The sequence below is a fragment of the Microcaecilia unicolor genome, chromosome 6 (genome assembly GCF_901765095.1).
Source record: "Microcaecilia unicolor chromosome 6, aMicUni1.1, whole genome shotgun sequence".
Taxonomy (NCBI): domain Eukaryota; kingdom Metazoa; phylum Chordata; class Amphibia; order Gymnophiona; family Siphonopidae; genus Microcaecilia; species Microcaecilia unicolor.
The window spans coordinates 342,301,819-342,329,781 of record NC_044036.1 but is presented as its reverse complement, the minus strand read 5'-3'; the positions used below and the strand labels follow the sequence as shown (position 1 = coordinate 342,329,781).

The window sequence follows — 27,963 nt, the reverse complement described above, 5'->3', positions numbered from 1 at the left end:
GATCGCATCACGCTTTCTTGTGCAGAACTGGAAATCATGATGCAGAGGTTTAAAGATATAATTTCCAAGATTGCAATTGCCAGTTCCTAGGGTGGAAAACCAGACAGTTTATCACTGTGCTGAGGGCCCCCCGGCAGATTCAGCTCTGTAAGGGTTGCATGTATTTTAAAGATTGTAAATTCTGCACTTTTTGTTTTGTTAAATTAAAAATCGATCTATTTTTTCAGTGCTGGGGTTTGTGTACACTGGTGTCCCTTTTATAGGAATAGTCTCAGCCACAGCACAAATCTAGATAAACTGATGTCCTCTTCCGGGGGGGGGGGGGGGGGGCTCTCCAAAAACAGTTCCTAGGACATGCATGACATGATACCTGGATAGAAAACACTTGACCCAAAAGAATTCTAGTGCACTCATGGTGTTAAGCAAACTGTAGATTTTATTAACAGGGGGTGTGATGTTCTTAAAGTCATTCTATTCCTGGGGGGGAGGCAGTAAAAAGCCAGGAAGACTGCGCTATATGAGAAGCCACCTTCCTGCCTATTAGGGAAGTTCAGTCTGTGGAGTGCTGGGGGCTCCCAGTCTCTTCTACAGTTCATTGTAAAGTGGCCAGCACTGGGGGTTCAGCTTCTCTTCCAAAACACCGTCTGGGGCACACACCCAGGGATCATGGGTGTCCCACTGCCAAGCCAACAGCTGAGTCTTCAGTTGCTGAAAGATCTCTCTATACTTGGGGTCGGAGACCAGATTTTGAGTCTCAGCCGGATCTTTCCTCTGATCAAATAGTTCCCAGCGGTCCCTGTAGTAATACTGATGAAGGGTTTTGAACCAGTGGGTGGGCTGCCCTGACTTGGTCCGGTTGAGCAGGTCCTGGAATGTGGGAGAGATGTAGAAGTCTTGGTCGATGGGAAACGGCATTTTGAAATTGAGGTTATGAATCAGGTGGAAGTCTTGCTGCTGAATGGATCTCATAGGATAGTACATGGTGACCTCGTGATGGTTTTGGCTGCTGAACACGGTGGCCCACGGCTGCTCCGACACCAGGACTGGCAGGAGGGACTTTCCCGTCAGCTTGACTATTTTGTTGCCAAAGATGCTGTAGTTTGGATATGAGATTGAGAACCAGTCCAAAATGGTAGGGGTGATATCTGGAACAAAGGGGAGAGGTGTATGAGCTAATCTTGTTGAAGAAAGAAGCAAGGACAGAAAAACAGCAACAGGCAAGGGAGAATGACAGAACCTGAAACCAGGCATGGAAGAATGAGTGAACCTGGAACCAGGCACAGAGAGTGAGAGAACCGTGGAACCAGCCACAGAAGAGTGAGAGAACCGTGGAACCAGGCACGGAAGAGTGAGAGAACCATAGAACCAGGCACGGAAGAATGACAGAACCATGGAACCAGGCATGGAAGAATGATGGAAGCATGGAACCAGGCACAGAGAGTGAGAGAACCATAGAACCAGGCACGGAAGAATGACAGAACCATGGAACCAGGCATGGAAGAATGATGGAAGCATGGAACCAGGCTTGGAAGAATGATGCAAGCATGGAACCAGGCACAGAGAGTGAGAGAACCATGGAACCAGGCACGGAAGAGTGAGAGAACCTAAAACCAGGCACAGGAGAATGACAGAACCATGGAACCAGGCATGTGGGACAGTAAGAGAACCTGGAACCAGGCACGGGAGAATGACAGAACCATGGAACCAGGCATGGGACAGTAAGAGAACCTGGAACCAGGCACGGGAGAATGACAGAGCCATGGAACCAGGCACTGGAGAGTGAGAGAACCCGGAACCAGCATTGGGGGAGGGCTGGCAAGAACATGGGATCAGGCATGGGGGAGGACAGAGGTACTGGGGCAGGAGGGAGGGGGAGGAGAGTGGGGAAGGAGAGTTCAGAGCAATGTGGGAGGGGGAGGAGTCTGCTTGCCCCTCCTACCATCCTTGTTCCTCTTTCTGTCCACAGCTAGAGGTATAAGTTCTACCAGCTACTGTATTTACTGCCCCATCTGCAGGGGGAGCCCCTGCATTTCCTAGCAGCCAAGTCAGTGACCTGGCAGAAAATCACCACTGAGACAGCAGCAACATGAAACCCAGCCATGAGTTCTGAGGGTGACTGTGATTATTCTATTTTAGTGTTTAATGGTTAGTGACTTTTTTCTTATTCTGTTATGGGTTCTTTAATTTTATTGTTTTAAGACTGTATCGCTGTATTTTTATAATGTAAGCCATTGGTGAGGAGAGGTATTTCAAATAAATAAATAACTTCAACGTTACAATGGGGGGGGGGGGGGGGAGTGGCAGATTGTGGAACTGGATATGGGGGATGTCGGGAACAGGTGCACTGTACACAGGTTATGTTAGGAGATTCATAATGGTGTGCATACAGAGAAACACAGCCTGTCCTTCAGAAGTCACTTTACTTCTGCAGTAAATCACTGTCAAATACTACATTATTTTAAATTGTCACAGACCAGTTGAACACTGAGCAATGTTGTGGTTCACACTTGGCAGTGAACACTGGGCAACCCCCATACCCAAAGACGCAAAGAAAAATATCCATACCCAAAGACGCAAAGAAAAATGCGAGCGAACTAACCAACTATAGACCAGTCACAGCCATTCCCTTAATAACCAAAGTAACAGAAGGAATGGTAACCAAACAACTCACAGAATATCTAAACAAATTCTCTATACTGCATGACTCCCAATCAGGATTTCGTTCCAATCACAGGACAGAAACAGTATTAGTTACGCTCATGATGAAATTCAAACAAACGATCGCAACCGGCAAGAACATAATTCGACATGTCCAGCGCCTTCGATATGGTTGACCATGGAATCCTACTACACATCCTGGAATACTTCGGCATCGGAGGCAATGTTCTTAACTGGTTTAAAAGATTCTTAACCACACGCTCATATCAAGTCACATCAAAATCTACTACATCAACCGCATGGACACCTGAATGTGGAGTTCCACAAGGATCTCCCCTTTCACCGACTATATTCAACCTAGTGATGACACCTCTGGCCAAACAACTATCCAACCAGAACCTCAACCCATACATTTACGCCGATGATGTAACGATCTACATCCCATTCAATCAAGACCTAAAAGAAATTTCTGACAACATCAACCAAAGCCTGCAAATCATGCACTCCTGGGCAGATGCCTTTCAGCTAAAACTCAATGCAGAAAAAACCCAATGCCTAGTACTTACCTCTCAATACAACACGAGCAAATTCACCACCATTAACACACCAAAGATAAACCTACCTATCTCGGACACCTTGAAAATCCTTGGTGTCACCATTGATCGACACCTAACACTTGAGAATCACGCAAAAAACACAACCAAAAAGATGTTCTAATCAATGTGGAAATTAAAAAGAGTAAGACCATTCTTCCCGAGGACCGTCTTCCGTAATCTGGTTCAATCTTTAGTCCTCAGTCATCTAGACTACTGCAACTCGCTCTACGCTGGCTGCAAGGAGCAAATACTCAAAAAACTCCAAACAGCCCAGAACACAGCAGCCAGACTCATATTCGGCAAACCAAAATATGAGAGTGCTAAACCCCTACGAGAGAAGTTACACTGGCTCGCACTCAAAGAGTGCATCACGTTCAAAGTATGCACCCTAGTACACAAAATCATCCATGGCGATGCCCCAGCATACATGTCAGACTTGATAGACCTACCATCCAGGAATGCTAAAAAATCTTCTCGCACATTCCTCAATCTTCATTTCCCCAACTGCAAAGGTCTAAAGTACAAACTAATGCACGCATCAACCTTCTCTTATATGAGCGCACAGCTCTGGAACGCATTACCACGTAACCTGAAAGCGGTCCATGAACTAACCAGCTTTCGGAAGCTACTAAAGACCCATCTCTTCGACAAGACCTATCACAAAGACCAAGTCATGTGAAACTCACACTTATACCATGAATGTAAATCAAGGCCTCCTGTCTCTTACTTTTATGCTTTCCATTACCATCCAACACAAACCCTGCTGTAACTCCAAATGCTTAACCTCTTCTCATTTCCACTATCCATGATGTATTGTAAGCCACATTGAGCCTGCAAAGAAGTGGGATAATGTGGGATACAAATGCAATAAATAATAATAAATATAACCTTGTCACAGAAAGAGTCTTACCCAGGAGGCTGGCAAAAGCCTGGCTGACTTGTCCCCAGCGTTGCTGGTGCCACGGAGATGATACCAGCATAGGTTCTGCCATGCCAGACCTGTACAGATTGGTCCTACCATTAGGAAAAGGGATACCGTTGTCTGAGCTGTAAATCACCAGGGTGTCGTTCTCAAGCCCAGCACCTCGCAGTTCTTCCAAGACCAAACCAATACCTGCAGGCAAAGACAGAAGCTGCTAAACAGCGAATAGCCCGAGAGAGGCTAGGCAGATGGGTAGACTTCTACACAAGCAAACAAGGTCTCAAGCTGCTCCGGTGTTAGATATCCAGGAGCCCAAGGCAGAAACTGGGAAGAGAGCCTCAGAGTCCAGGCTATGCCTCCTTCAGCTTGAGACAGGCTTGGGGCCCTCCCTGTGACATGGGAGCCTAGGCCAGTTGTCCAGGTTGCCACCCCCTAACACTGGCCCCGCAGCAGAGCTCTTTACACATTCCTGGGTGGGGGCAAAAGCAGCTGAAGGAGGAATGGGGAGAGTCACAGAGTACCCAAGCGGCAGCCCCACCCTTCTTTCTCCCCTAACTGGTCACCTTCATCTTAAAAGAAGTAGGGTAGGCCAATGGAACCAAAAGGAAGTCTCACAGTTCAAAACAAGAACTGAACAGACCCGATAGAGCCCTGTTTCGGTGAAGATAAGGAGGCGTTACCTTGATCAAGTCGGCTAATAGTGGTATACTGGGCAGCAATGTCAGCCCGGGCTGCTGGGGTGTCTGGAATGAAATCTGGGACCTGCAAAATCCAAGAGGAGAAAAAGAGGATGAGTGGGAGCTCAAGCCTCCCCATCCCCCACCGGAGCAGATGACGGCCTAGTGTTTCCCCACATCATCACTGCAGATAAACAAGAGTCATCCAGTTGCAAAAACCCCTGTATCCTACCTTGACCTGCTCTGATGAGTAGTACAGGGGCTTCCAGTCTGAAATGTAGCCCATCCCACTCTCCCCATTCCCAAACTTCTCACAGAATACTCCATACTGAGGCTGAGAATGGCCACATCGATGGGGGTCATGGAAGGCAACATAAAGGAAGAATGGCCTGGAAAAGGCAAAAACAGAGCCTTCCCTGAGTAACTTGAGTCCTCCTGGACTTCTCTCATGCCTTCTCCTCTTGTCTTCTCCACTTCTCACCCTCTCCTCTCTCTTCCACCCAGCGGCGTAGCCAAGGGTGGGCTCGGGTGGGCCCAGGCCCATCCACTTTGGGTTCAGGCCCACCCAGTAGCAGCACATCTATAATGTGGCTGGCAGGGATTCCCAAGCCCCACCAGCCGAAAACCCAAACCGTTCCTCCTGCATACCTTTTAAATAGCAGATCTTTGCCTGCAGCGACTGATACATACTGTTCGCACCGGCCCTGCAGCCTTCCCTCTGATGTATTCTCGCCTTTGTGGAAACAGGAAGTTACATCAGAGGAAAGGCTGTGGGGCCAACATGAGCAGTGTGTATTAGTTGCAGCTCGCTGCCAGTGAAAATCTGCTATTTAAAAGGTATTCAGGGAAGGGCGGATGTTTGAGAGACCATATGGATGCAGGCAAGAGAGGGAGAGATGAAATCACTTGTGGGACAAGGCGGAATTCTTCTGCCCACCCAAATCTGGGTGTCTGGCTATGCCCCTGCTTCAACCCTCTCTCTTCTCTCTTCCAATTCTGCTCTTGTCTTCTCCATATCTCCCTCTCTCTTCGCCTTTGTCATTCTCTCCACTCTTCCCCATCTCTCCTCCACTTATCCCCCTTCTCCCTTGTCTTCTCCCTCTCTTCCCCCTTTTCCTTCCACTTCTCCTCGTCTTCATATCTCCCTCTCTCTCTTCTCCTTTTGTCAATCTCTCCACTCTTCCCCATCTCTCCTCCACTTATCCCCCTTCTCCCCTTGTCTTCTCCCTCTCTTCCCCCTTCTCCACTTCTTCTCTCTTCCACGTCTCCTGTTGTCTTCTCCATATCTCCCTCTCTCTTCTCCTTTTGTCATTCTCTCCACTCTTCCCCATCTCTCCTCCACTTATCCCCCTTCTCCCCTTGTCTTCTCCCTCTCTCCCCCCTTCTCCACTTCTCCTTCTCTCTTCCACGTCTCCTGTTGTCTTCTCCATATCTCCCTCTCTCTTCTCCTTTTGTCATTCTCTCCACTCTTCCCCATCTCTCCTCCACTTCTCCCCTTGTCTTCTCCCTCTCTTCTCCCTTCTCCACTTCTCCTTTTCTCTTTCACGTCTCCTGTTGTCTTCTTCATATCTTCCTCTCTCTCTTCTTCTGACTCCTCCAGTTCTCCCTTTGTCATTTTCTCCACTCTCCCCCTTCTCTCCTCCACTTATCCCTCTCTCTTCCCCTTCTCCCCTCCCTCCCTTCCCCCCATGCCTCACCTGTCTTGCCGACTCTGCAGGAACTTGCGCACCAGAAGCTTGATGCGGGTAATATTGCGTCCCACCTGCAGGACGGAACTATTCTCTTCTGTATATGCAAAGTCAAAGGGATACACCGCCTCAGGCCCCACATGCTTCTTTCCAATGATACCTGCAAGGAGGGGACAGTGACTCAAGAGCAGTTGTGATACAGGAGGTTGTCCAACAGTCATGAAATTATTTTACGATATCGCAGAGCTCTGGGTCTGGGACCCCTTTGACACCACATAACACAGGAACAGGAGGTGGCACCAAAGTCCATACCTGTGTAGATCCCGCTCTGGCTCAGCAGATGGGGCAAACTCCACACCTGGTCGAAGGAGTCAAAGTGATGCACATCCTGATGCAGGCCGTACATCCCATTCTGGTGCTGAGGAGACAGAAAGATCAGCCTCCTGGCACCAATGTACCCTCAGAACTGGCCCTCAACCGATCAGATTTGCCCTTTTCATATTGTTCCTGGAAGGACGCTGCTCATATTGAATAGCTTGTAGTATAAGGTTTGCTGGATTTAATAGTATTTAAGTTGTCAGAAATTATTCCATTTCCTTTCAATGTAGTTTATTCACTACTAGAAACCAGTGGCGTAGCCACAGGTGGGCCTGGGTGGGCCGGGGCCCACCCATATAGTGCTCAGGCCCACCCAACAGTAGCACACGTTTAGCGGTAGCTGGTGGAGATCCCAAGCTCGACCAGCTGAAGAGTTCCCCCTGATGGTAACAAAAATGCTACTCTCCACGATACTGGCACTTACACACGCTCAGTTTTCAGCGCATGCCTGCTGCATACTGCCAAGGTGGAAAGAAGCATTTTCCCGCCAGCTGAAATATTTTTTTTTGGGTGGTGGTTGGGAGGGGGGAGAACACTTGGTGCCCACCCACCTCTTGCCTAGGACCACCCATAATTTGTTGTCTGGCTACACCCCTGCCTATCTCCCAGCAGACCACACTGGTGCTCTGAGCCCGGGTTCACTCCTTACCTGTGGCAGGCCACTGAGGATGGCAGCCCTACTGGGGGAGCAACTGCTGACAGATGTGAACGCGTTCTGGAAGAGCAGGCTGCGCTGGGCCAGGGCGTCCAGGTTGGGGGTCTTGATGGCAGTGTTGTTGTAGACCTGACTCTCAAAGCCAGCATCGTCAGCTGTCAAAAGAGGGATCACACACATGGTAACAGTTATACCCTGTCCAAGGACGGTCTCACCTTGTCCTCCTCAGCCATGTGGCTAGTATTTACCTTTCTGCTCCACTCGGGAGGGAGTTGGAAAATTAAACTGACAACTTCACACTATCGCACAATGCATGGTTTTTCTTGGTACCCCCCCCCCCCCCCTCCTTTGCCTATAACCTGTGCCACTGTTGGTTTCAGATTATAGCTCTGCACAGCACCAATAAGCTTCGGGCCACAGAGTTCCAGCAACCAGAACCTCCTGTACTGTTGAGCCCAAGCAGGCAGGAGCTCCAGGATGACAGAGCCTGAGCACCAAGAACCTCCCAAATCACTAAGCCAAACCCCCAGAACCTTCCGTTGTTCTGCTCCCATATTCATGGAGGCAGGTTGTTTATTTGTTGATATGTCTATGTTGGACGTTGTTAATATCGGGTTGCATTGCCTGTGTCTTTAAGAAAAGCAGGAAGTGCCTTTGGACTACAAATATGGCTTCCTGCAGTGCTCTGTAATAGGCTTTTCCTGAGCACATGTCCCAGTTCCCTATTGGCTATGGCTACCTGCACATTCTCTCTCCATTGAGTAATAGGAATCCGTCTGCAGCAGGCTTGTTATGGACTGAATCTAACACTATGCTTGCTGCTTTAAGCCTTTCAAAAGCCTTGCAACATCCTCAAATGTTCTGCCAGCATTACTCATCAACTTCTCTGGTTGCAGGGTGAGCTGGTGGAGCACAGACTCCCTTAGGCAGAGACTCTTGTGCATCACTACAAACTGTAGGTCATATTTTCTTTGACTTGCATTAAAGAAGTTTTGATTCCAGAGTTCTGAGTCTTCACAGTGATATTTCTGCAAGGACTGAACACCCGCATCTATGAGCCTGAGCCCAACCCCCACCCCCACATCAATAAGCCCCCAAACCCTAGGAACTTCCAACATTATTGAAGCCTGAGCCCAGCTCCCCAGAACCGCCTCCTGCATCCATGAGTCTGTGCCCAAACTCGGGGACCCTCCATGATCCCTGCGACCTGGATTCTTCTGGGCCACCAAAGCCAAGACCCCAGGACCGGCCACTAAAGCCTCTCAGTGGCAGCACCAACCGGAGACCTGGGGATGCAACTTGGACCAGGGAGACTTGAGATCCGGATCCTTTCCGTGCACCACCAATGTTTCGGGATCGGGACCCCCCCGAGTCTCACCGATCAGCAGCAGCACGTTCCTGCCGGTGCAGGAGGCGGCGAGAAGGAGAAGCAGCAGCAGCGAGCCCCAATCCCAGCCTCTGCCCCCGGCTCCCATGCTGCACAGCCCGCTCCCTTTTCCGCCTTTGGGGGAGTCCCCCCTCCCCCGCCTGGACTGGCTCCTCCCGCCGCCGATCACATGAGACCGGACTGGGAGGAGGGAGAGAGCGGAAGAGCAGCAGCGGCCGGTGCGATCGGGTCCGGGGCTCCGGCTGTGGAAGAATTTCTGCTCCTATCGGTACCGCTGGCTGCTCCAGTAAGTTACTACACTCTGCCGTCCCCGGGGATCCAGAGCCCTCCCCCCCCCCCCCCCCCATCATCCCGATATCCAGGGAACAAACGGTCTCCCAGTATAACCAGTGCTCTCCCAGTACACTGTGAAAAAAAGCAAGTAGGCAGTCAGTCTGTGAAATCCAGTTCAGAAGAAAGGTGAGCAAAGTAGTCCAAAATTAGCCAACTCACCATTTCACAGTGTCCCACTTGGCCAAGTTTCACCCTCCTTCCTTGAGGTGCTGGGACAAAAGATGAAATCCATAAATCAATGTAATTATTACATTATAAAAATGGATACCATAAGTAATAAATAATAATTATAAATAACCAATAATAAAGATCACTTGTAAGTAACCCCCCCTGCCCCCCCCCCAAAGTAACTCCTACATATCAGTAAAAGTGGTGTTGTGCAAGATGAGTGACGGGACCACCGGATGGCGACCATTGCGCTTGTGGCACTGCTGTTCTTACCAGACCCTGCAGAAAAGGTTGCCAGTCCTGCAGTGGCTTCCCCGCTACTCCCTGCACTGCCTGAAGCTTGATGTCATCGCTGGGTTCACCATTGGGCTGACTGTGGTACCACAAGGACTGGCCTATGCTGACGTGGCTGGGCTACCTGACCAGGTGAGCCACATTGAACCTGGCATGCCGGAGGCTGTTAATATTACAGCTCGCCTGGTGTTGGACTCTCAGGATGCTTCGTTAACGAGTTCTTTCTCTTTCTGTACAGTATGGGCTCTATTCCTCCTTTATGGGCTGCTTCGTCTACTGCCTGATGGGGACGTCCAAAGATGTGACGCTTGGGCCCACAGCCATTATGTCCCTCTTGGTCTCTTTCTACACATTTGGGGACCCTGCCTTTGCTGTCCTGATGACCTTTCTGTCTGGCTGTATCCAACTGGCCATGGGTCTTCTGTGCCTCGGTAAGTCCTGGATGCAAACCAAGCGGCTGAAGGTCTTGGCGGGTTACTTGTAGCCGGACACTTTCCTGCCACTCCTTACATGTACCACTCGCTGCTCCAGTAAGTTACAGTCTCTCCCCCGCTCCCCTCCCCGGGATCTTAATCTGCTCCCCCACCCTTCTATGCTGTACCCATGACAAAAGACAAGACATATTTTTGATACTGTTTCACGGTAGTTTTAGTAATAGTTTTTCATTAGAAATCAAACAAAATAAAACATGGAAAAGAAAATAAGATGATACCTTTTTTATTGGACATAACTTAATACATTTCTTGATTAGCTTTCGAAGGTCGCCCTTCTTCCTCAGATCGGAAATAAGCAAATGTGCTAGCTGACAGTGTATATAAGTGAAAACATTCAAGCATTACTATGACAGTAAAATAGATACCATTGGAGATTCTACATGGAATGTTGCTACTACTGGAGATTCTACATGGAATGTTGCTACTATTGGAGATTCTACATGGAATGTTGCTATTCCACTAGCAACATTCCATGTAGAAGGCTGCGCAGGCTTCTGTTTCTGTGAGTCTGACGTCAGACTCACAGAAGCAGAAGCCTGCGCGGCCACGTTGGTGATCTACAAGGGCCGACTTCTACATGGAATGTTGCTAGTGGAATAGCAACATTCCATGTAGAATCTATAGAAATCAAACAAAATAAAACATGGAAAAGAAAATAAGATGATACCTTTTTTATTGGACATAACTTAATACATTTCTTGATTAGCTTTCGAAGGTCGCCCTTCTTCCTCAGATCGGAAATAAGCAAATGTGCTAGCTGACAGTGTATATAAGTGAAAACATTCAAGCATTACTATGACAGTAAAATAGATACCATTGGAGATTCTACATGGAATGTTGCTACTATTGGAGATTCTACATGGAATGTTGCTATTCCACTAGCAACATTCCATGTAGAAGCCTGCGCGGCCACATTGGTGATCTACAAGGGCCGACTTCTACATGGAATGTTGCTAGTGGAATAGCAACATTCCATGTAGAATCTATAGAAATCAAACAAAATAAAACATGGAAAAGAAAATAAGATGATACCTTTTTTATTGGACATAACTTAATACATTTCTTGATTAGCTTTCGAAGGTTGCCCTTCTTCCTCAGATCGGAAATAAGAAAATGGGGTAGTTGATAGTATATATAAGTGAAGCTTCAAAGCATTTCAATGACAGTCTAGCAAGGTGGGGGTTGGGTACATGGAAGTATTTCATTTCATTGATAGTCTAACAGGATGGGTGTGGATAGTTGTATTTCTCTGTTTATCACTCTCCTCTCAACTACCCACACCCATCCTGTTAGACTATCAATGAAATGAAATGCTTTGATGTACCCATGCATACCTCCCACCCACCCCCGCCTTGCTAGACTGTCATTGAAATGCTTTGAAGCTTCACTTATATATACTATCAACTACCCCATTTTCTTATTTCCGATCTGAGGAAGAAGGGCAACCTTCGAAAGCTAATCAAGAAATGTATTAAGTTATGTCCAATAAAAAAGGTATCATCTTATTTTCTTTTCCATGTTTTATTTTGCTTGATTTCTATTGATAACCTTTAAGAGTGGACTAACACGGCTACCACACCTCTTTACTTAAGTATTAGTTTTCAATGTACTGTTTTCAAGTTTGTCTCAGTTATTGTATTTATGTTTATTCTTGGTTATTTTATATTATTGTTATGCTGTTAACAAAATTGTAAGTTTTATGTTAAACAGGACCTGCTGTACACCGCCTTGGTGAATCTGTTCATAAAGGCGGTTAATAAATCCCAAGAAAGAAAGAAAGAAAAAATTCACATGATCCGATTATCTGCTCTGATGCAATTCTGGTTTCCTCATTGGATGTGTTCAGGATACTCGGACAGGTGTCTGTGTACATAGGGAGGGGCACTTGGCTTTGGGCTGACCGGTTTCTTTCCTTACCAGAAGAAGCTTTCTTTAAAGTGAAATCTAACAGTAAAAACAGTTGCTTTGCGGCTTTCACAAGGCTCTGCATTTTCTCCACTTGTCGATCAGGGGCCTTTGGTTTTATATTATTTGCCTGTGTGTGGATGACGTTCAAATTCTTGTCCCATCTGTTTCCTCCCCTCATTGTAACCAATGTTTGGCTTATGACTTTGTCCTGGTTTAAGAATTCAGAGGTGCTAATGTTTGGCGGGTTGGAATAGTCTCAGCTGATGACACAATAGCCCCTCTGAAGGATTTTGTCAGGGATGTGGGGGGGGGGGGGGCAGTAGATACCAGCGTCTCCCATCAATTTCAGATCTGATCTTAAGCTGCAGATGGTCAGGCAGTTACATCCTTTTGAAACTGGGTCTGTGTTGAGTACTGTCCTGCATGCCCCGTAGGGCTTACAATTAAACTCTTGTGGCCTTTGCAGTGTCTCAGGTGGTTGCTGGTGTGGGGTGAAGGGAAGGTATAGGGTGAGCTGCCCTGGCTCCCCATTTGAGGGTGGCTGCAGTTCAGACTAGGGTGCTCCGTACTGGAAGCTTGATTAGCTGTGGGTGAGAATTGGGTGGTATCTGTCCTCTAAGGTATTATGATTAAACTATTCCAAAGCAATCTTCAAGAGTGAAAAAGTATTTTAACTGCTGAAATTGGCTGTCTGAACACATTTTTTGTGCAATTTCAGTCTGCAAAAAGTAACATAGTAGATGATGGCAGAAAAAGACCTGCACGGTCCACCCAGTCTGCCCAACAAGATAAACTCACATGTGCCATTTTTTGTGTATACCTTACCTTGATTTGTACCTGTCTTTTTCAGGGCACAGACCGTACAAGTCTGCCCAGCACTATCCCCGCCTCCCAACCACCAGCCCCACCTCCCACCACCGGTTCTGGCACAGACCCTATAAGTCTGCCCAGCACTATCCCCGCCTCCCAACCACCAGCCCCACCTCCCACCAACGGCTCTGGCACAGACCCTATAAGTCTGCCCAGCACTATCCCCGCCTCCCACCACCGGCTCTGGCACAGACCGTATAAGTCTGCCCAGCACTATCCCCGCCTCCCAACCACCAGCCCCACCTCCCACCACCGGTTCTGGCACAGACCCTATAAGTCTGCCCAGCACTATCCCCGCCTCCCAACCACCAGCCCTGCTATTAACAAAACAACAAGGAATGGCAGAAACGAGACAAAACAAAAGAAGCTGTAAATTGTCTCCTTCTGCAGCCCACTTCCGTGGTAGCAGAGGAGACCCCGGGGCAGGAGCATGGAATAAGGTTGGAAGATGTACCCGCAGGGTTTGTCATACACTCATATATATATCCACAAGTCAAAAGTCCCCCCAGCCATGTGAAAACTGTTCTTGAAGTATGCACTCTTCCACCTGGACAATCCCTTAGAATCTGCTCTGGGTCTGAGAGATTTTATAAAAAATAAACCCTAAACAGTACACTGCGATTCACATATGTAGAGCCCGCTGATGTTATGGTGATTAAGACTTCCTCATTTCTGACTATAACCTATTAAACTGGCTTTATTTATCACAGATTGAATATCACAATTTAACTGAGGGCTCACATGTATTAGTTTATCAATTATTTATTTATTTTTATTTTGTTACATTTGTACCCTGCGCTTTCCCACTCATGGCAGGACGTCAGACTCACAGAAACAGAAGCCTGCACAGCCTTCTACATGAAATGTTGCTAGTGGAATAGCAACATTCCATGTAGAATCTCCAATAGTAGCAACATTCCATGTAGAATCTCCAATAGTATCTATTTTATTTTTGTTACATTTGTACCCTGCGCTTTCCCACTCATGGCAGGCTCAATGCGGCTTACATGGGGCAATGGAGGGTTAAGTGACTTGCCCAGAGTCACAAGGAGCTGCCTGTGCCTGAAGTGGGAATCAACTCAGTTCCCCAGGACCAAAGTCCACCACCCTAACCACTAGGCCACTCCTCCACTGTTGCTACTATTTGAGATTCTACATGGAATGTTGCTATTCCACTAGAAGTCGGCCCTTGCAGATCACCAATGTGGCCGCGCAGGCTTCTACATGGAATGTTGCTAGTGGAATAGCAACATTCCATGTAGAATCTCCAATAGTATCTATTTTATTTTTGTTACATTTGTACCCTGCGCTTTCCCACTCATGGCAGGCTCAATGCGGCTTACATGGGGCAATGGAGGGTTAAGTGACTTGCCCAGAGTTACAAGGAGCTGCCTGTGCCTGAAGTGGGAATCAACTCAGTTCCCCAGGACCAAAGTCCACCACCCTAACCACTAGGCCACTCCTCCACTACTAATTGTGTTAATAAATTAATATGGAATTTCTCTGATGCTGTTTGACAGACTCACAGGTTTGATTATTTAGGAGAACTCTTTCTGAGTCTGAGAGAGGCAGCCAGACCTTCTGGGTTGTGGCACAGTGGTGCTATTTTTCTCCTGACCTAATGGGATCTTTACTACATCAGGTCTCTCTTGGGACATTGTTTCCAGGTGGTTTCCTGTATTTGTGGAGTTTCCATAGCTTTTGATAGAAAAGTGGTGGAATCTGAACTCTCGTCCTTCCTCTGTACTACTGGTTTGAGCACTGGGGCATTTCCTGCTCTCTGGCACTGTTCTAAGATGGTACCTTAACCAGATCTTTCCCTCTGCAGGTTTCCTGCTGGACTTTATTTCCTACCCTGTGATCAAAGGATTCACCTTGGCTGCTTCAGTCACCATTGGATTCAGTCAGATCAAGGTACATCTGGGTGGGGGAAGTGGGTGACAGTTCCAGGGTGGTGGGGGGGGGGGGGGGGGGGACAGGATACAGCACTGGATGGGAGGCTGGTAGAAAGTTTGTTGTTCCCCCTAAGTTGCTGTTCCAAGCTTAAAGTACCATAATTAAACTCTGGAATTCGTTGCCGGAGAACGTGGTGAAGGCGGTTAGCTTAGCAGAGTTTAAAAAGGGGTTGGACGGTTTCCTAAAGGACAAGTCCATAAACCGCTACTAAATGGACTTGGGAAATATCCACAATTCCAGGAATAACATGTATAGAATGTTTGTACGTTTGGGAAGCTCACCAGGTGCCCTTGGCCTGGATTAGCCGCTGTCGTGGACAGGATGCTGGGCTCGATGGACCCTTGGTCTTTTTCCAGTGTGGCATTACTTATGTACTTATGTGCAGCTGTGAATTGCGTTTGTGCCCCCTCCAGCTGCTGCTTCAGGTTTCAATCTGTCAGAAGCTGAGTGGCCAGTGGCCTGTTTCTGGCATCACTGTGTTTATGCTGTGTGTAAAATGAATGTCAGGGAGACCGGGACAAGAGTGTAAAGCTGACTGTCCCCTGGGATTTGGGGAGGCTTTCACTCCCCCCCCCAAACCTGAGCAGGAACATTGCCATTTATTTGATGCCTATGATATGGGGATACATCACATCTCTTTGGGGGAGGGGGCATGGGAGGCTGCAAATATTCTCCTTTTCTATGGAGTGGGGGTTTCCAGCTGGCTCCAGGTGTCTGACTGGATATTTCTCTAGTACCAGACCACAAAAGAAGTGACACGGACAAATGCACAGTCCTGTGCCGTGTGTGCACACTTCAGTGTGCGACAGTGCACACCTGGGGGTGTCAGGCCATAGAAATTGAGAGCAGATAGTTCCTTCAGCTGGATTATAAGAGCAGGGAGGGGGGGGGGGATCCTGGGAGATTCACCCAAGGGATGTGAGACCTCAGGGAGAGCTGTGAAAATGCCCCATCTCGCACGGCTATCTCTCCGAAATCACTCTCCGCAGCTTTATAATGTCTTCTGTGATTTTCACCATTTTCTCTGATTTTGTAACCGTTTGAGGAAGTCTTTCATTTCCACGTGCTCACACACTGTCATTGTGCAACTCTGAGATGCTGTCTGATGTGGGGCAGCTGTTAGAGGCACCTGACTCGGCCCCTGATCTCCTTCCTCCTTCCTTTTACATTTGTGGTTGGCCAGCGGAACTGTCTCTCTGTGGTCACTGAGAAACTTCATGTGATAAGATCGAGGTCTCTCACTCTAATCATGGCAGCGTCCTCTGTGCCTGCTCTTGACTGTTTATCACACTTACCCCCACCCTGTTCAGCAGACACTTGGGATCCCACGGCTTCCGCTGAGATGCAGAAAAAGTAACGGCTCTGAAGAGCAGGGAGTGGATCAGAACAGCACCAGAACCAGAGCTGCACAATGTAGTTTTGTTTCAACCCCTACGCCAAGCCCCCTCCCTACCCATCTTCAAATCTCTGCTTAAAACTCACCTCTTCAACGCTGCTTTCGGCACCTAACCTTTCGAGAAATATAGTATGCCCTATCAGATTGACTCTACACTTGTCTTTAGATTGTAAGCTCCTTGAGCCAGGGACTGTCCTTCCATGTTAAATTGTACAGCGCTGCGTAACCCTAGTAGCGCTTTAGAAATGTTAAGTAGTAGTGTTTCATTTTCCACCTCATTTGCAGGATTTCTCGTTTCATTCTATACTTGATTTGACTCTTTGAGGGAGGGGTAGTGAGTGGGGCTTCAGGTGCAGACCAGGTTACAATGTTCTCTCTGTTTGGTTTAAACAGAACCTTCTGGGTTTGCACAATATCCCTCAGCAGTTCTTCCTGCAGGTGTACCAGACCTTCCGAAGAATCGGTGAGACCAGGTGAGACCTTCCCCCAGCTCCTCTGGCCCTTCTTGGATTTCTTTTACTGGGTCCTTGTATAACGTGATATGAATTTGATTTAAGGAGGAAGGAAATGATTATCGTTCTATCTCATGTCAGGAGATTTTCCTGCTCTTTTCATCATGATCTGTTGCAAATCAGCAGGTTCAGGTCACTTTTTTTGTGCAGAACCTTTCAGAGCCATGGTTGATGTTCACCCAGATGGAATTCTGATGGGTCCAATCAGAGGAAGGCTCTGAAGGGATGTTGTACATGTGATTCATGCTGGAAAGAACTAAAAACAAGCTGGAAGTAGCCTGCACTCATGCTCCTTCCCTTTGATGCGTTCTGCCCCCACCCCCCACCCTTGCTACCTCTCTTGTTACCATCTATCCTGCTACCTGACCGGTTTTAGGTGGACAAAAGTCACACCTGGATGGTGAGTAGACGTGAGACTCGGGTACTTCTATCTCCTGAGCCCTGCTGTTAATAACTTTCTGGAGACGGCCTTCTGCCGTGACCTGCTCTTATTTCTCTTCCTGTAGAGCCGGGGATGCCACCCTTGGGGTTCTAAGCATTGCGGCCCTCTTGGTGCTGAAGAGGATGAAAAGTCATATTCCAAGGGTGCACCGAGGGATGCCTCTGTGGCTTAGGCTCTGTTCTTTGATCGTCTGGGTCACAGCAACAGGTACGGGGGAAGGGGAGGAGCCTTGTTCAGCGCCACCCACATCTGCACGAGACAGTATGACATCACTTCCTTTCTTGGATAAGGCATGAGAAGCATCTCAGTATGGCCAACAAACACACGTGGAAAGTGAATTTCTATTAAAATTAGAATCTTGCAAAGCCAGTATAGAAATAATGTTCAGTGTTTATTAAACCCAGCTGAGACCCCCTTGCAATCTTGTGCAAGTTGTTTCACCCTCCTTTGCTTTAGATATAAACTTCTAACGTAGTCTTCTAGGGTGGGGAAATACAAAACTGTAACTTGCCTCGAGCTACCAATAACGGCATGGGCTATAGTACGATAACAGACAGTGCTTTAATTTTGTTTTTCTCCTCTCCTCTCAGCCCGTAATGCGCTGCTGGTGATCGCTGCTGGCCTCATTGCATATTCCTTCCAAGTGATGGGGTCCCAGCCGTTCATATTAACAGGGAAGACAACAGAAGGTCTTCCCCCCTTTCGGCCGCCCCCGTTTTCCAAGGCCTCCGTGAATGGTACTGTGCCTTTTGTAAGGATGGTGCAGGTGGGTAATGGCGAGGAGTGAGTTGGGCTGAGTGGGGAGGGGTTCTTCTGTCTGATTCAGTGCTTTTTTTCTCCTGTAGGATATGGGAGCTGGAGTTGGCATCATTCCCTTTATGGGACTCCTGGAAAGCATCGCCATCGCCAAGGCCTTTGGTAAAGTCCCTGCCACTTCCTTATGGGAGATGATTTTATGCCTCTTTTATTCCTTGATGTCCGGGGTTGGGGGGATCATTTCTTGGCGGAATACTGCAGAGGATTACCATTGTCTTCTGGTCTTCCCTGGTGGCTCCCTCATTTGGACAGGTACTAGCCAGGCCTGATCACTGCTGATCAGTGAGGGGACAGATGCTGCAGACTGATTGCCTTCTCATCCAGCTGGGCCTGATCTTTCTCAGCTTCCAAGGTCTGCGTTCAGGCTCCCTTAGATCAGCAGAAATGGCACCCTGTAAGGAGACCAGTCTCAGAAACAGAGGTGTTAGGTGCAAGAGCAGTAGGATGACCTGAAATACAGACTTATTATCTAACAATAGTTCAAAAATGACCTGTTTTTATGACATTTCTAATGATGGTGTTGTGTCTGGAATTTCATTGCGCCAGCTTCTGACTAAGCATATTAATTAAGAGTCACAGCGATGAGAAATCTTTGTGAAGCAGACATTTAATATAAGCTCTGTTCTTGGTTTGTATATACTCAGTATAGATGATATAGGATGTGTCTGCATGACATTGCTGTGTAGTCTCATAAATTCATTGATTGGGATTTATTAACTTAGCTGATATTAACTTAGGAAGCACAGGAGATGCAGGGAACTGTTGGATGGGAATGAAATGTCCATATTCTACCTCCCTCTCTGTTTTTCAGCCTCTCGGAATAGTTACAGAATTGACCCCAATCAGGAGTTGTTAGCAATTGGTGAGTTCTGTGTGGGGATCATGTATCGTAATTGGGGTGTTGTGAGATAGGGGAAGGGGTGAGGCCACAGTGCATAGAGCAGAGCAAAGACAGACCCCCTCCTCTCCCTAGGGAACAGCTGGGGGAGGGGAGGAGAGGTTGGCATGGAGAACAGGGCATAGCTTTCTGTTTCTTCCTGAATAATTCTCTAATTGGTGTTCTCTTTCTAAACTTTCTGGTGCACCTCCAGCTTAAGCAGTCACCCTATACCCCAGCTCAGCTGAATGAGGGAGAGGATGCTACTGCACCAGATACAGAGATCCATGTACAATCCTCTGCGTTTTAAACTTTGAAACGTTTTGGCTGGCTGTTGTGGGATGTCGGAGCCTCCTGAAATTGTTCTGCTCAGTGGATGAACTTGGATCCTCTGACTGTGTCATTGTATTTTCCACAGGAATTACCAACATCCTTGGATCCTTTGTGTCATCCTATCCTGTCACAGGCAGCTTTGGGCGGTAGGTGACTTGTCTGTCCCTCACAGGCAGCTGGGGGTGCTCGCTGACTCCATATGCAATGTGTACGAGTATTTGTAGGTTTTTTTGAAAAGAGAAAGTTCAACTAAAATATATTGATTCTGTTGTTTGACAATGCCCTCCCGCGGGAGGTGGTGGAGATGAAAACGGTAACGGAATTCAAACATGCGTGGGATAAACATAAAGGAATCCTGTTCAGAAGGAAGGGATCCTCAGGAGCTTAGCCTAGAATGGGTGGCAGAGCTGGTGGTTGGGAGGCGGGGCTAGTGCTGGGCAGACTTATACGGTCTGTGCCAGAGCTGGTGGTGGGAGGCAGGGATAGTGCTGGGCAGACTTATACGGTCTGTGCCAGAGCCGGTGGTGGGAGGCAGGGATAGTGCTGGGCAGACTTATACGGTCTGTGCCAGAGCTGGTGGTGGGAGGCAGGGATAGTGCTGGGCAGACTTATACGGTCTGTGCCAGAGCCGGTGGTTGGGAGGCGGGGCTAGTGCTGGGCAGACTTATACGGTCTGTGCCAGAGCTGGTGGTGGGAGGCAGGGATAGTGCTGGGCAGACTTATACGGTCTGTGCCAGAGCCGGTGGTGGGAGGCAGGGATAGTGCTGGGCAGACTTATACGGTCTGTGCCAGAGCCTGTGGTGGGAGGCGGGGCTGGTGGTTGGGAGGCGGGGATAGTGCTGGGCAGACTTATACGGTCTGTGCCAGAGCCAGTGGTGGGAGGCGGGGCTGGTGGTTGGGAGGCGGGGATAGTGCTGGGCAGACTTATACGGTCTGTGCCAGAGCCAGTGGTGGGAGGCGGGGCTGGTGGTTGGGAGGCGGGGATAGTGCTGGGCAGACTTATACGGTCTGTGCCGGGGCTGGTGGTTGGGAGGTGGGGAGAGTGCTGGGCAGACTTATACGGTCTGTGCCAGAGCCAGTGGTGGGAGGCGGGGCTGGTGGTTGGGAGGCGGGGAGAGTGCTGGGCAGACTTATACGGTCTGTGCCAGAGCCAGTGGTGGGAGGCGGGGCTGGTGGTTGGGAGGCGGGGATAGTGCTGGGCAGACTTATACGGTCTGTGCCAGAGCCGGTGGTGGGAGGTGGGGCTGGTGGTTGGGAGGCGGGGATAGTGCTGGGCAGACTTATACGATCTGTGCCAGAGCCGGTGGTTGGGAGGCAGGGCTGGTGGTTGGGAGGCAAGGATAGTGCTGGGCAGACTTATATGGTCTGTGCCAGAGCCAGTGGTGGGAGGCGGGGCTGGTGGTTGGGAGGCGGGGAGAGTGCTGGGCAGACTTATATGGTCTGTGCCAGAGCCAGTGGTGGGAGGCGGTGCTGGTGGTTGGGAGGCGGGGAGAGTGCTGGGCAGACTTATATGGTCTGTGCCAGAGCCGGTGGTGGGAGGCGGGGCTGGTGGTTGGGAGGCGGGGATAGTGCTGAGCAGACTTATACGGTCTGTGCCAGAGCCGGTGGTGGGAGGCGGGGCTGGTGGTTGGGAGGCGGGGATAGTGCTGGGCAGACTTATACGGTCTGTGCCAGAGCCGGTTGTGGGAGGCGGGAATAGTGCTGGGCAGACTTATACGGTCTGTGCCAGAGCCGGTGGTTGGGAGGCGGGGCTGGTGGTTGGGAGGCGGGGAGAGTGCTGGGCAGACTTATATGGTCTGTGCCAGAGCCAGTGGTGGGAGGCGGGGCTGGTGGTTGGGAGGCGGGGAGAGTGCTGGGCAGACTTATATGGTCTGTGCCAGAGCCAGTGGTGGGAGGCGGTGCTGGTGGTTGGGAGGCGGGGAGAGTGCTGGGCAGACTTATATGGTCTGTGCCAGAGCCGGTGGTGGGAGGCGGGGCTGGTGGTTGGGAGGCGGGGATAGTGCTGAGCAGACTTATACGGTCTGTGCCAGAGCCGGTGGTGGGAGGCGGGGCTGGTGGTTGGGAGGCGGGGATAGTGCTGGGCAGACTTATACGGTCTGTGCCAGAGCCGGTTGTGGGAGGCGGGAATAGTGCTGGGCAGACTTATACGGTCTGTGCCAGAGCCGGTGGTTGGGAGGCGGGGCTGGTGGTTGGGAGGCGGGGATAGTGCTGAGCAGACTTATACGGTCTGTGCCCTGAAGAGCAAAGGTACAAATCAAAGTAGGGTATACACAAAAAGTAGCAAATATGAGTTATCTTGTTGGGCAGACTGGATGGACCGTGCAGGTCTTTTTCTGCCGTCATCTACTATGTTACAATGTGTCAGTGAGATCTGTCGAGCTCTTATTCGCCCTTCCTCCTCACCCCTGAGGAATGACATGTATATTATTTTTTTATTTTGTACACGTGATATACCGCCAAGCAGTTTCATGCCTAGGTTGGCTGCCACCCAGGTCGAGTCACCGCTGCACCCCACCCCCTCGACATATCACCCTCCTCCCCCTGAAGCACATCCCCCACCTCCCCCTCCTCCGAAATGCATCAGCCTCACCACCTGGAGCTGCATGGAATAGTTGCACAGCCGTCGGCTTCGCCAGTCCCCTGCCCCAGAAGAGGAGGTAACGTCAGAGAGGGCAGGGAACTGCTCCGTGCACCCCCCTTGCTTGCCTGCACCCGGGGTGGACCGCCCCCACCGCCCACCCTTGGTACGCTAGAGCACATAAACAACATGAAGAAACACAGGGAAGATAGGGTACGTGAGCAGTTCCGAGAAAAATGAAACAGTGGAGAAACAGGTAGAGAAGTGATGAGTCTTCAAAGCTTGTTTAAAGGCTGCTGGGAGTGAGGGTGTTTCCTAAGTCATTCCAGAGTTTGGGTCCAAAATATCCAGCTGCAGAGGCTCTTCTCCCCTCTCTGCAGTGATGATGGAGGGGTAATGGTTACAGAGCGGTACCTGCAGTGCCCCCCCCCCCCCCAGCCCTCGTCACCCACAGAACCTCAGGCTGTGTTCCTGGTGCTGGGTGCAGCCTGCTCTCATTTCTTCTGTTTAATGTTTTAGGACTGCGGTGAACGCAGAGACCGGGGTTTGCACCCCTGCTGGAGGGTTAATTACAGGTAAGAGCTGCCTCTATTAAGTGGAAAGATGGGGTGAGGTTGGGGAAGTGTGGTGTAGGGTTGTCTGGTCCTGATTATCAGCTATTAGACTACATAGCTGACTGCTTAGGGCATCAGGGACTGCACCAAAGGTTTCCCCCTCCCCCCAACTGTTCTCCAGTGCTGCTGCCATTTCTCTTTTCCCCCTTCTCCCTCCGTGAGTAATTTCTTGCAGTGAGAGTGAATTCTGTAATGGCATCTGGGTGCCTCAATTCCGTCATAAAATACGAGTGTAATCCAGTTTTAGGGTGCAGAAAGAGTAGACGCCTCCAGTCACGCCAGCCATAGACCTGACATAATTGCGGTTGTCCAGATGTGGTGAGGCTGTGCTCACAGGATTTTGTAAGTAGTGTGAGTAACTGCCCCCCCCCTTGATTTTTACACCCACCCTGCAGAAACGGACACTTACCCAATATTCAAAGCATTTCTGCTCCTAGCTTTGAGTTATGCCCATAAATTGGCCTCTTAGAAAAACTTACTAGGGCTGAAGTGCATAAAGTTTACTCAAAATTGCACTAAACTGTGAAATTTAGGGGCGTGAAACTTGAGCAGTAACGGGGGCGGATTTAGGGCAGGGAAAAGAGGTTGAGAGCTTAGCAGTGATTTTCAGAACTAGACTCATAAATTAGACGCATAGATCTAGGCAAACAAATGGTAGGTTTAAATTTGAGAGTGTTGGTGCCAGTGGCGTAGCTACGTGGGGCCTGAGGGGGCCGGGGCCCCCGCAGATTCACCCCAGGACCCCCCTCCCGGCGAACCCGCCCCCGCCGCTGCCTACCTTTACTTTTGCTGGCGGGGGATCCCACTCCCCGCCAGCCGACGTCTTCTCAGTCCTTCCTGCTCTTCAATTTGTTTGCTGACGTCCTGCACGTAATTGTACGTGCAGGACATCAGACTCAAAGAACAGTTCTGTTCTCTGAGTCCAACGTCCTGCACGTACAACGTGCAGGACGTCAGCAAACAAATTGAAGAGCGGGAAGCGACTAAGAAGAAGACGTCGGCTGGCGGGGAGTGGGATCCCCCGCCAGCAAAAGTAAAGGTAGGCTGCAGCGGCGGCGGGTTCGCGGCGGGAGGGGGGGCGGCAATGTCGGCGGTGGGGGGGCGGCGCCGGGGGGAGGGCTAAAATGTGCCCCCTCCCCCCGGGCTCTGGACCCCTCTCCCACGGAAGGCTGGCTACGCCCCTGGTTGGTGCACAAAATTATCTATGGAGATGCCCCTTCCTATATGGTCTCTCTTGTTAACCTACCGCCCAGGAACTCCCGAAGATCGGCCCGCTCGTACCTCACTCTCCATTACCCTGCTTCCCGTGGCCTCAAATATAAGGCCATCTATGGCTCCTCTTTTCCTTATCTCAGCACTCGACTGTGGAACGTGCTGCCTCGGAGATCAAAATCACTTCAGATCACCCGACCTTTAAGAAAGGTCTCAAGACCTTCCTTTTTGGCAGAGCGTTTACCACGAGTCCTGCAGGAGCTGCAGCCTTTTAGCCCACAGCTCACGACCCCGTGATACCCAATCACCCACCCTCTCTTCCATTCCCTCATCAGATTTCTCTCTCCCCCTCCTGTGATCCTGTCCACTGTACTTTGTGCTATTGTGTTATGGTTTGTTTAATAACTATTGTACGCCACATTGAGCCTGCCCATGGGCGGGAATATTGTGGGCTATAAATGTTGTAAATAAATAAAGAAACTTTAAGCTGCAAAATTAAGATGACTTTTCAGCTGAATCATATGCTCTTAAGTTTAGCTGAAAATAGGGCACAAAATGTAGGAGCTGAGCCTTTTCTGACTATTGGGCTCTGCATATTTACGGGCCTGAGTGGCGTATAATGCAGGCACCCAGTTATAGATCAAGGTGAGTTACTTTCAGGTGCAGAAGGTAATTTAAGGAGTCCTTTTACAATTAACACACGCTAAATGCCGCATAGCAGGACCCCTAAGTTTGGACCTGGGGAGATAGAGGGTTAAATGAGTTGCCCAGGATCAGAAGGAGCAGAGGTGAGAATCAAACCCTTGCTCCCCTGGTTCATAAGCAGCTGCTTTAACCGTTAGGCTCCTCCTCCCTCTTCCAATGCAAGGAGCAGCCCTGGGTCCTGCTAGGCTTATACGGCACCGAGTGCAGCAGCAGGACCCCCTGACGGCAGTCCCGCTGCTTCTCGTACTGAAAGACACAGGACTGCAGTGGAGACCATGAGCCCAAGATGGTTCAGACTCCAGAGAGGGAGTCGTGCTGCTGCTGTTGGTTCTGTCGTGTCGCACACAGCAGGACCTGGAACTTGGAAGAGAAGGAAGACGTGAGGTGCTGCCTTGGATAAGGGCAATCATGAGGCAGAGGCACATGAAGGGAGTGGGTTTAGACATGGCCAGCGTTACGGGGGTGGCTAATAGGGTAGTTTTGGGGCTCCCTCTCCCCAGTTTCAGCCCTGGGTCCCTGAAGTCTAACGCCAGCCCTGGGGACAAATGTTCAGGTTTTTTTCCTTGACAATGAATATGCATGAGCAAGATCTGTATGCAAATGTATCTCATGCATATTCATTGTGGACATCCTGAAGCCCTGACTGGTGACAGGATTACCACTGAGAGGTTTGTGAAATCAGTTGTGTGCGTGTGTCCCCAGCTCCGTGTCAGTCATGTCTTTTCTATCTTCCCCAGGTGCTCTTGTCCTGCTCTCACTGGCCTACCTCACCCCTCTTTTCTTCTACATCCCAAAAGCTGCTCTCGCCGCTGTCATCATCTGTGCTGTGGCTCCCATGTTTGATACGAAGGTCTTCAGAACTCTCTGGAAAGTGAAAAGTAAGGACGTAACAGAGAATCCCCTTCTCCTCTCTGCGTGCGCTGCGGAGGTGGGAGACAGGCGTAACGTGACTGCGGTGACTTTACAGAGACGTTACAGTAGTTAGAAACCGGTGTCTGGGAGCTGGGGCTTGGGCAGGGCTGGGTATGAGGACAGAGCCTGAGGGGCAGCACTGCAGCCAGTGGGAAAAGGCTCTTTGTACACTCTTTACTGACACAGGTCTGGGGCAGAGACTCTTCAGTCCAAGCAGAGACCTGAAGACTTACAAAACATCCATAGCATTTCCAAGCTTAGCCTCCGCTACCCAGTCAGAAACAAATTCCTAGAACAGAACACAGTCAATACCTGAATGAATCCTGTCCCGGGGCTGGAGACGGGGCACTGAAGGAAATTTTCCCTCTGTTGACACCGCTGGCTGGTCTCAGTGCTTTATTTGCACGTTATACGGTGTTTCATGTGGCAGGATAAGAGGATTTGGGACCACAGTGACTGATGGTGCTGAGGCTGTTCTACCAGAGGTACCAGATCCCCTGTCCCTGGCACTGCTTGGCTGTTAGAGCAGCCTGTCTGGGGGGAGTGGGGGTATCTGAGAGGGAAGTGGGGCATCTGGGGAGGATATGGGCTGTCTGAGGGGGAAGCAGGGAGTCTGGATGGAAGTGGGGTGTCTGAGAGGGAGGCAGGTTGTATAAGGGGTAACCAGGGTATCTGGGGGGGGGGGGGGGAAGTGGGTGCAGTTATTCTTTTTTGTTTTTTTTTTCCAGAGTTGGACCTGGTTCCATTCTTTGCCACATTCCTTCTCTGCTTTTGGGAGGTTCAGTACGGTATCCTGGCCGGAGTGATTGTTTCAGGAATTCTCCTCTTGTACCCGGTGGCCAGACCACAGATCAAGGTGCGTTCCTGTAACTGCAGTGACGGGAGGGGGGAGGGCAGATGACAGTCCCAGGAATGGGAGCCAAACAAAACAGAAAAAAATGTCACAAGCTAGAAATCATTTGTAAAACAGGCCTGGGCTTAGACGGAGATGTCATAATTTACTTTACATAATTCTTATGTTCTACAGTTACCCAAAAGGATTTTATTCGTATTACAATAAGAAACAAAACAGCACAATACTCAAATATAATATATTCCTGCTTAAAGAAATTGTCACAGCCCTTGGCCGTGCTTTGTGCCCTCCCGGCTTACCGGTAGTGGGTCAGGTCTGGCAGGAGATGTGGCAGCAATCTGACAAGGCGGGGCATCGGCATCACGGCCTTCGGAGCACCCTACAGCGTGTTCCTAGGCAGGCATGTGCTCCGGACCCTCGTCTAATGGTGACATCAGACTCCCAGTTCTTCTTAAGGAGACAGCTGCTCAGTTCCTTCGCAACAAACAGATTACTGTTCCAGCTTAGCCTCATTTCGTGCTCCTAACCTGCCTTGTTCTCCAGCTCCAGTCCTGCCACGGTATCTCTAGATTAAGCCTTTCCACTGCGTTTCCAGTTCCAGCCTCCCTGCTCCACTCCCCTGCTCGGCTCGATGTTCCTACTGGTAACCCTGCCTCCTTGTGTGACTCGTCTGCTGTCTGTCTGGGCCTCCTGACCTGTGGGTTGGGAATCCGGAGGCAGTCCAAGGGTCCACCCCTCAGACTATTGACAGAAATCATAATTAATCAATTAAAACATAGAAACTTCTTCAATGGTAGGTTTCAGAGTCCTTTATAACATGTAAAGCTTTGGATTGGTCTAATTTCCAAAGGGACATCATTCCAAATTGACGGAGTTTAATAACTTACATAGTAACATAGTAATATAGTAAATGACGGCAGAAAAAGACCTGCATGGTCCATCCAGTCTGCCCAACAAGACAAACTCATATGTGCTACTTTTTGTGTATACCCTACTTTGATTTGTACCTGTCCTCTTCAGGGCACAGACCATATAAGTCTGCCCAGCACTATCCCCGCCTCCCAACCACCAGCCCCGCCTCCCACCACTGGCTCTGGCACAGACCGTATAAGTCTGCCCAGCACTATCCTCGCCTCCCACCACCGGCTGGCTCTGCCACCCAATCTCGGCTAAGCTTCTTAGGATCCATTCTTAAACTTAAACAAGAAGTAAAACTTACTTTGTTTTTTAAACCTTTAGGATTAGGAAAGTGCAACTGTAAGGTGTCCCGTAGGTTATAGTTGCATCAGAAACCACATATATGAAGGTGCTGGTCTGTAAAGAATCTTTAAATACTATAACACAGATCTTAAAATGGATCTGGCCCTCCAGTGGAAGCCAATCATATTTGCGAGCTGAGAATATTAAGCGGGCCGCTGTATTTTGAACTGTTTGAATCTTTTTAAGATGAAAAGGAATCACTTCCCATCACTCACCATGCAACGTGGCACGGGTCACCTAACAGTACGAATATTCCCCCAGGCCCGATTAAAAACTTGCTCATAAATGCTTAGGAATTTGTTCTACAGCTTTCGTCACCAGTGATCTCACACACACGTGTATGGGGGGGCACTGTCCCCGTAGAGGTTTAGGGGCCCCCTTCAAAGGCTGAGGTGCCTGGTGTCAGCTTCCTCGGGTGGGAAGAGCATTGAGCTGTGAGGTCAGGCCCTGGGGAAGAACATTCTGGGAT

General features: G+C 49.4%; 2 protein-coding genes across 4 annotated transcripts in view; one reads left to right on the top strand and one right to left on the bottom strand.

Annotated features, from left to right (window-relative positions):
• Positions 1–418: 418 nt before the first annotated feature.
• On the bottom strand, positions 419–9,111 carry SGSH (N-sulfoglucosamine sulfohydrolase). Of its 2 annotated transcripts, none has more exons than XM_030208603.1 (8): positions 8,953–9,111; positions 7,569–7,729; positions 6,854–6,959; positions 6,551–6,701; positions 5,086–5,242; positions 4,857–4,938; positions 4,165–4,368; positions 419–1,145 (listed from the first exon to the last, which is right to left on the bottom strand). In XM_030208603.1, the coding sequence occupies exons 1-8, from the start codon at positions 9,047–9,049 to the stop codon at positions 586–588; spliced, it is 1,518 nt and encodes a 505-aa protein (XP_030064463.1). In that variant the 5' UTR covers positions 9,050–9,111; the 3' UTR covers positions 419–585. The 2 variants fall into 2 exon arrangements, with proteins under 2 accessions (XP_030064463.1, XP_030064464.1); XM_030208604.1 differs by lacking the exon at positions 8,953–9,111 and adding an exon at positions 8,314–8,396.
• Positions 9,112–9,331: 220 nt separating this feature from the next.
• SLC26A11 (solute carrier family 26 member 11) overlaps positions 9,332–27,963 on the top strand; it is a 37,985-nt gene continuing 19,353 nt past the window's right edge. Inside the window, exons 1-12 of one of the 2 annotated variants that reach the window (XM_030208601.1) lie at positions 9,332–9,888; positions 9,995–10,187; positions 14,857–14,942; positions 16,774–16,853; positions 17,399–17,541; positions 17,925–18,100; positions 18,180–18,252; positions 18,962–19,012; positions 19,446–19,506; positions 22,458–22,513; positions 25,207–25,347; positions 26,110–26,237. In XM_030208601.1, the coding sequence (XP_030064461.1) occupies positions 9,679–9,888; positions 9,995–10,187; positions 14,857–14,942; positions 16,774–16,853; positions 17,399–17,541; positions 17,925–18,100; positions 18,180–18,252; positions 18,962–19,012; positions 19,446–19,506; positions 22,458–22,513; positions 25,207–25,347; positions 26,110–26,237 (1,398 nt within the window). In that variant the 5' untranslated portion in view covers positions 9,332–9,678. The remainder of the gene's footprint in view (positions 9,889–9,994; positions 10,188–14,856; positions 14,943–16,773; positions 16,854–17,398; positions 17,542–17,924; positions 18,101–18,179; positions 18,253–18,961; positions 19,013–19,445; positions 19,507–22,457; positions 22,514–25,206; positions 25,348–26,109; positions 26,238–27,963) is intronic. The other variant, XM_030208602.1, reaches the window with a different exon arrangement.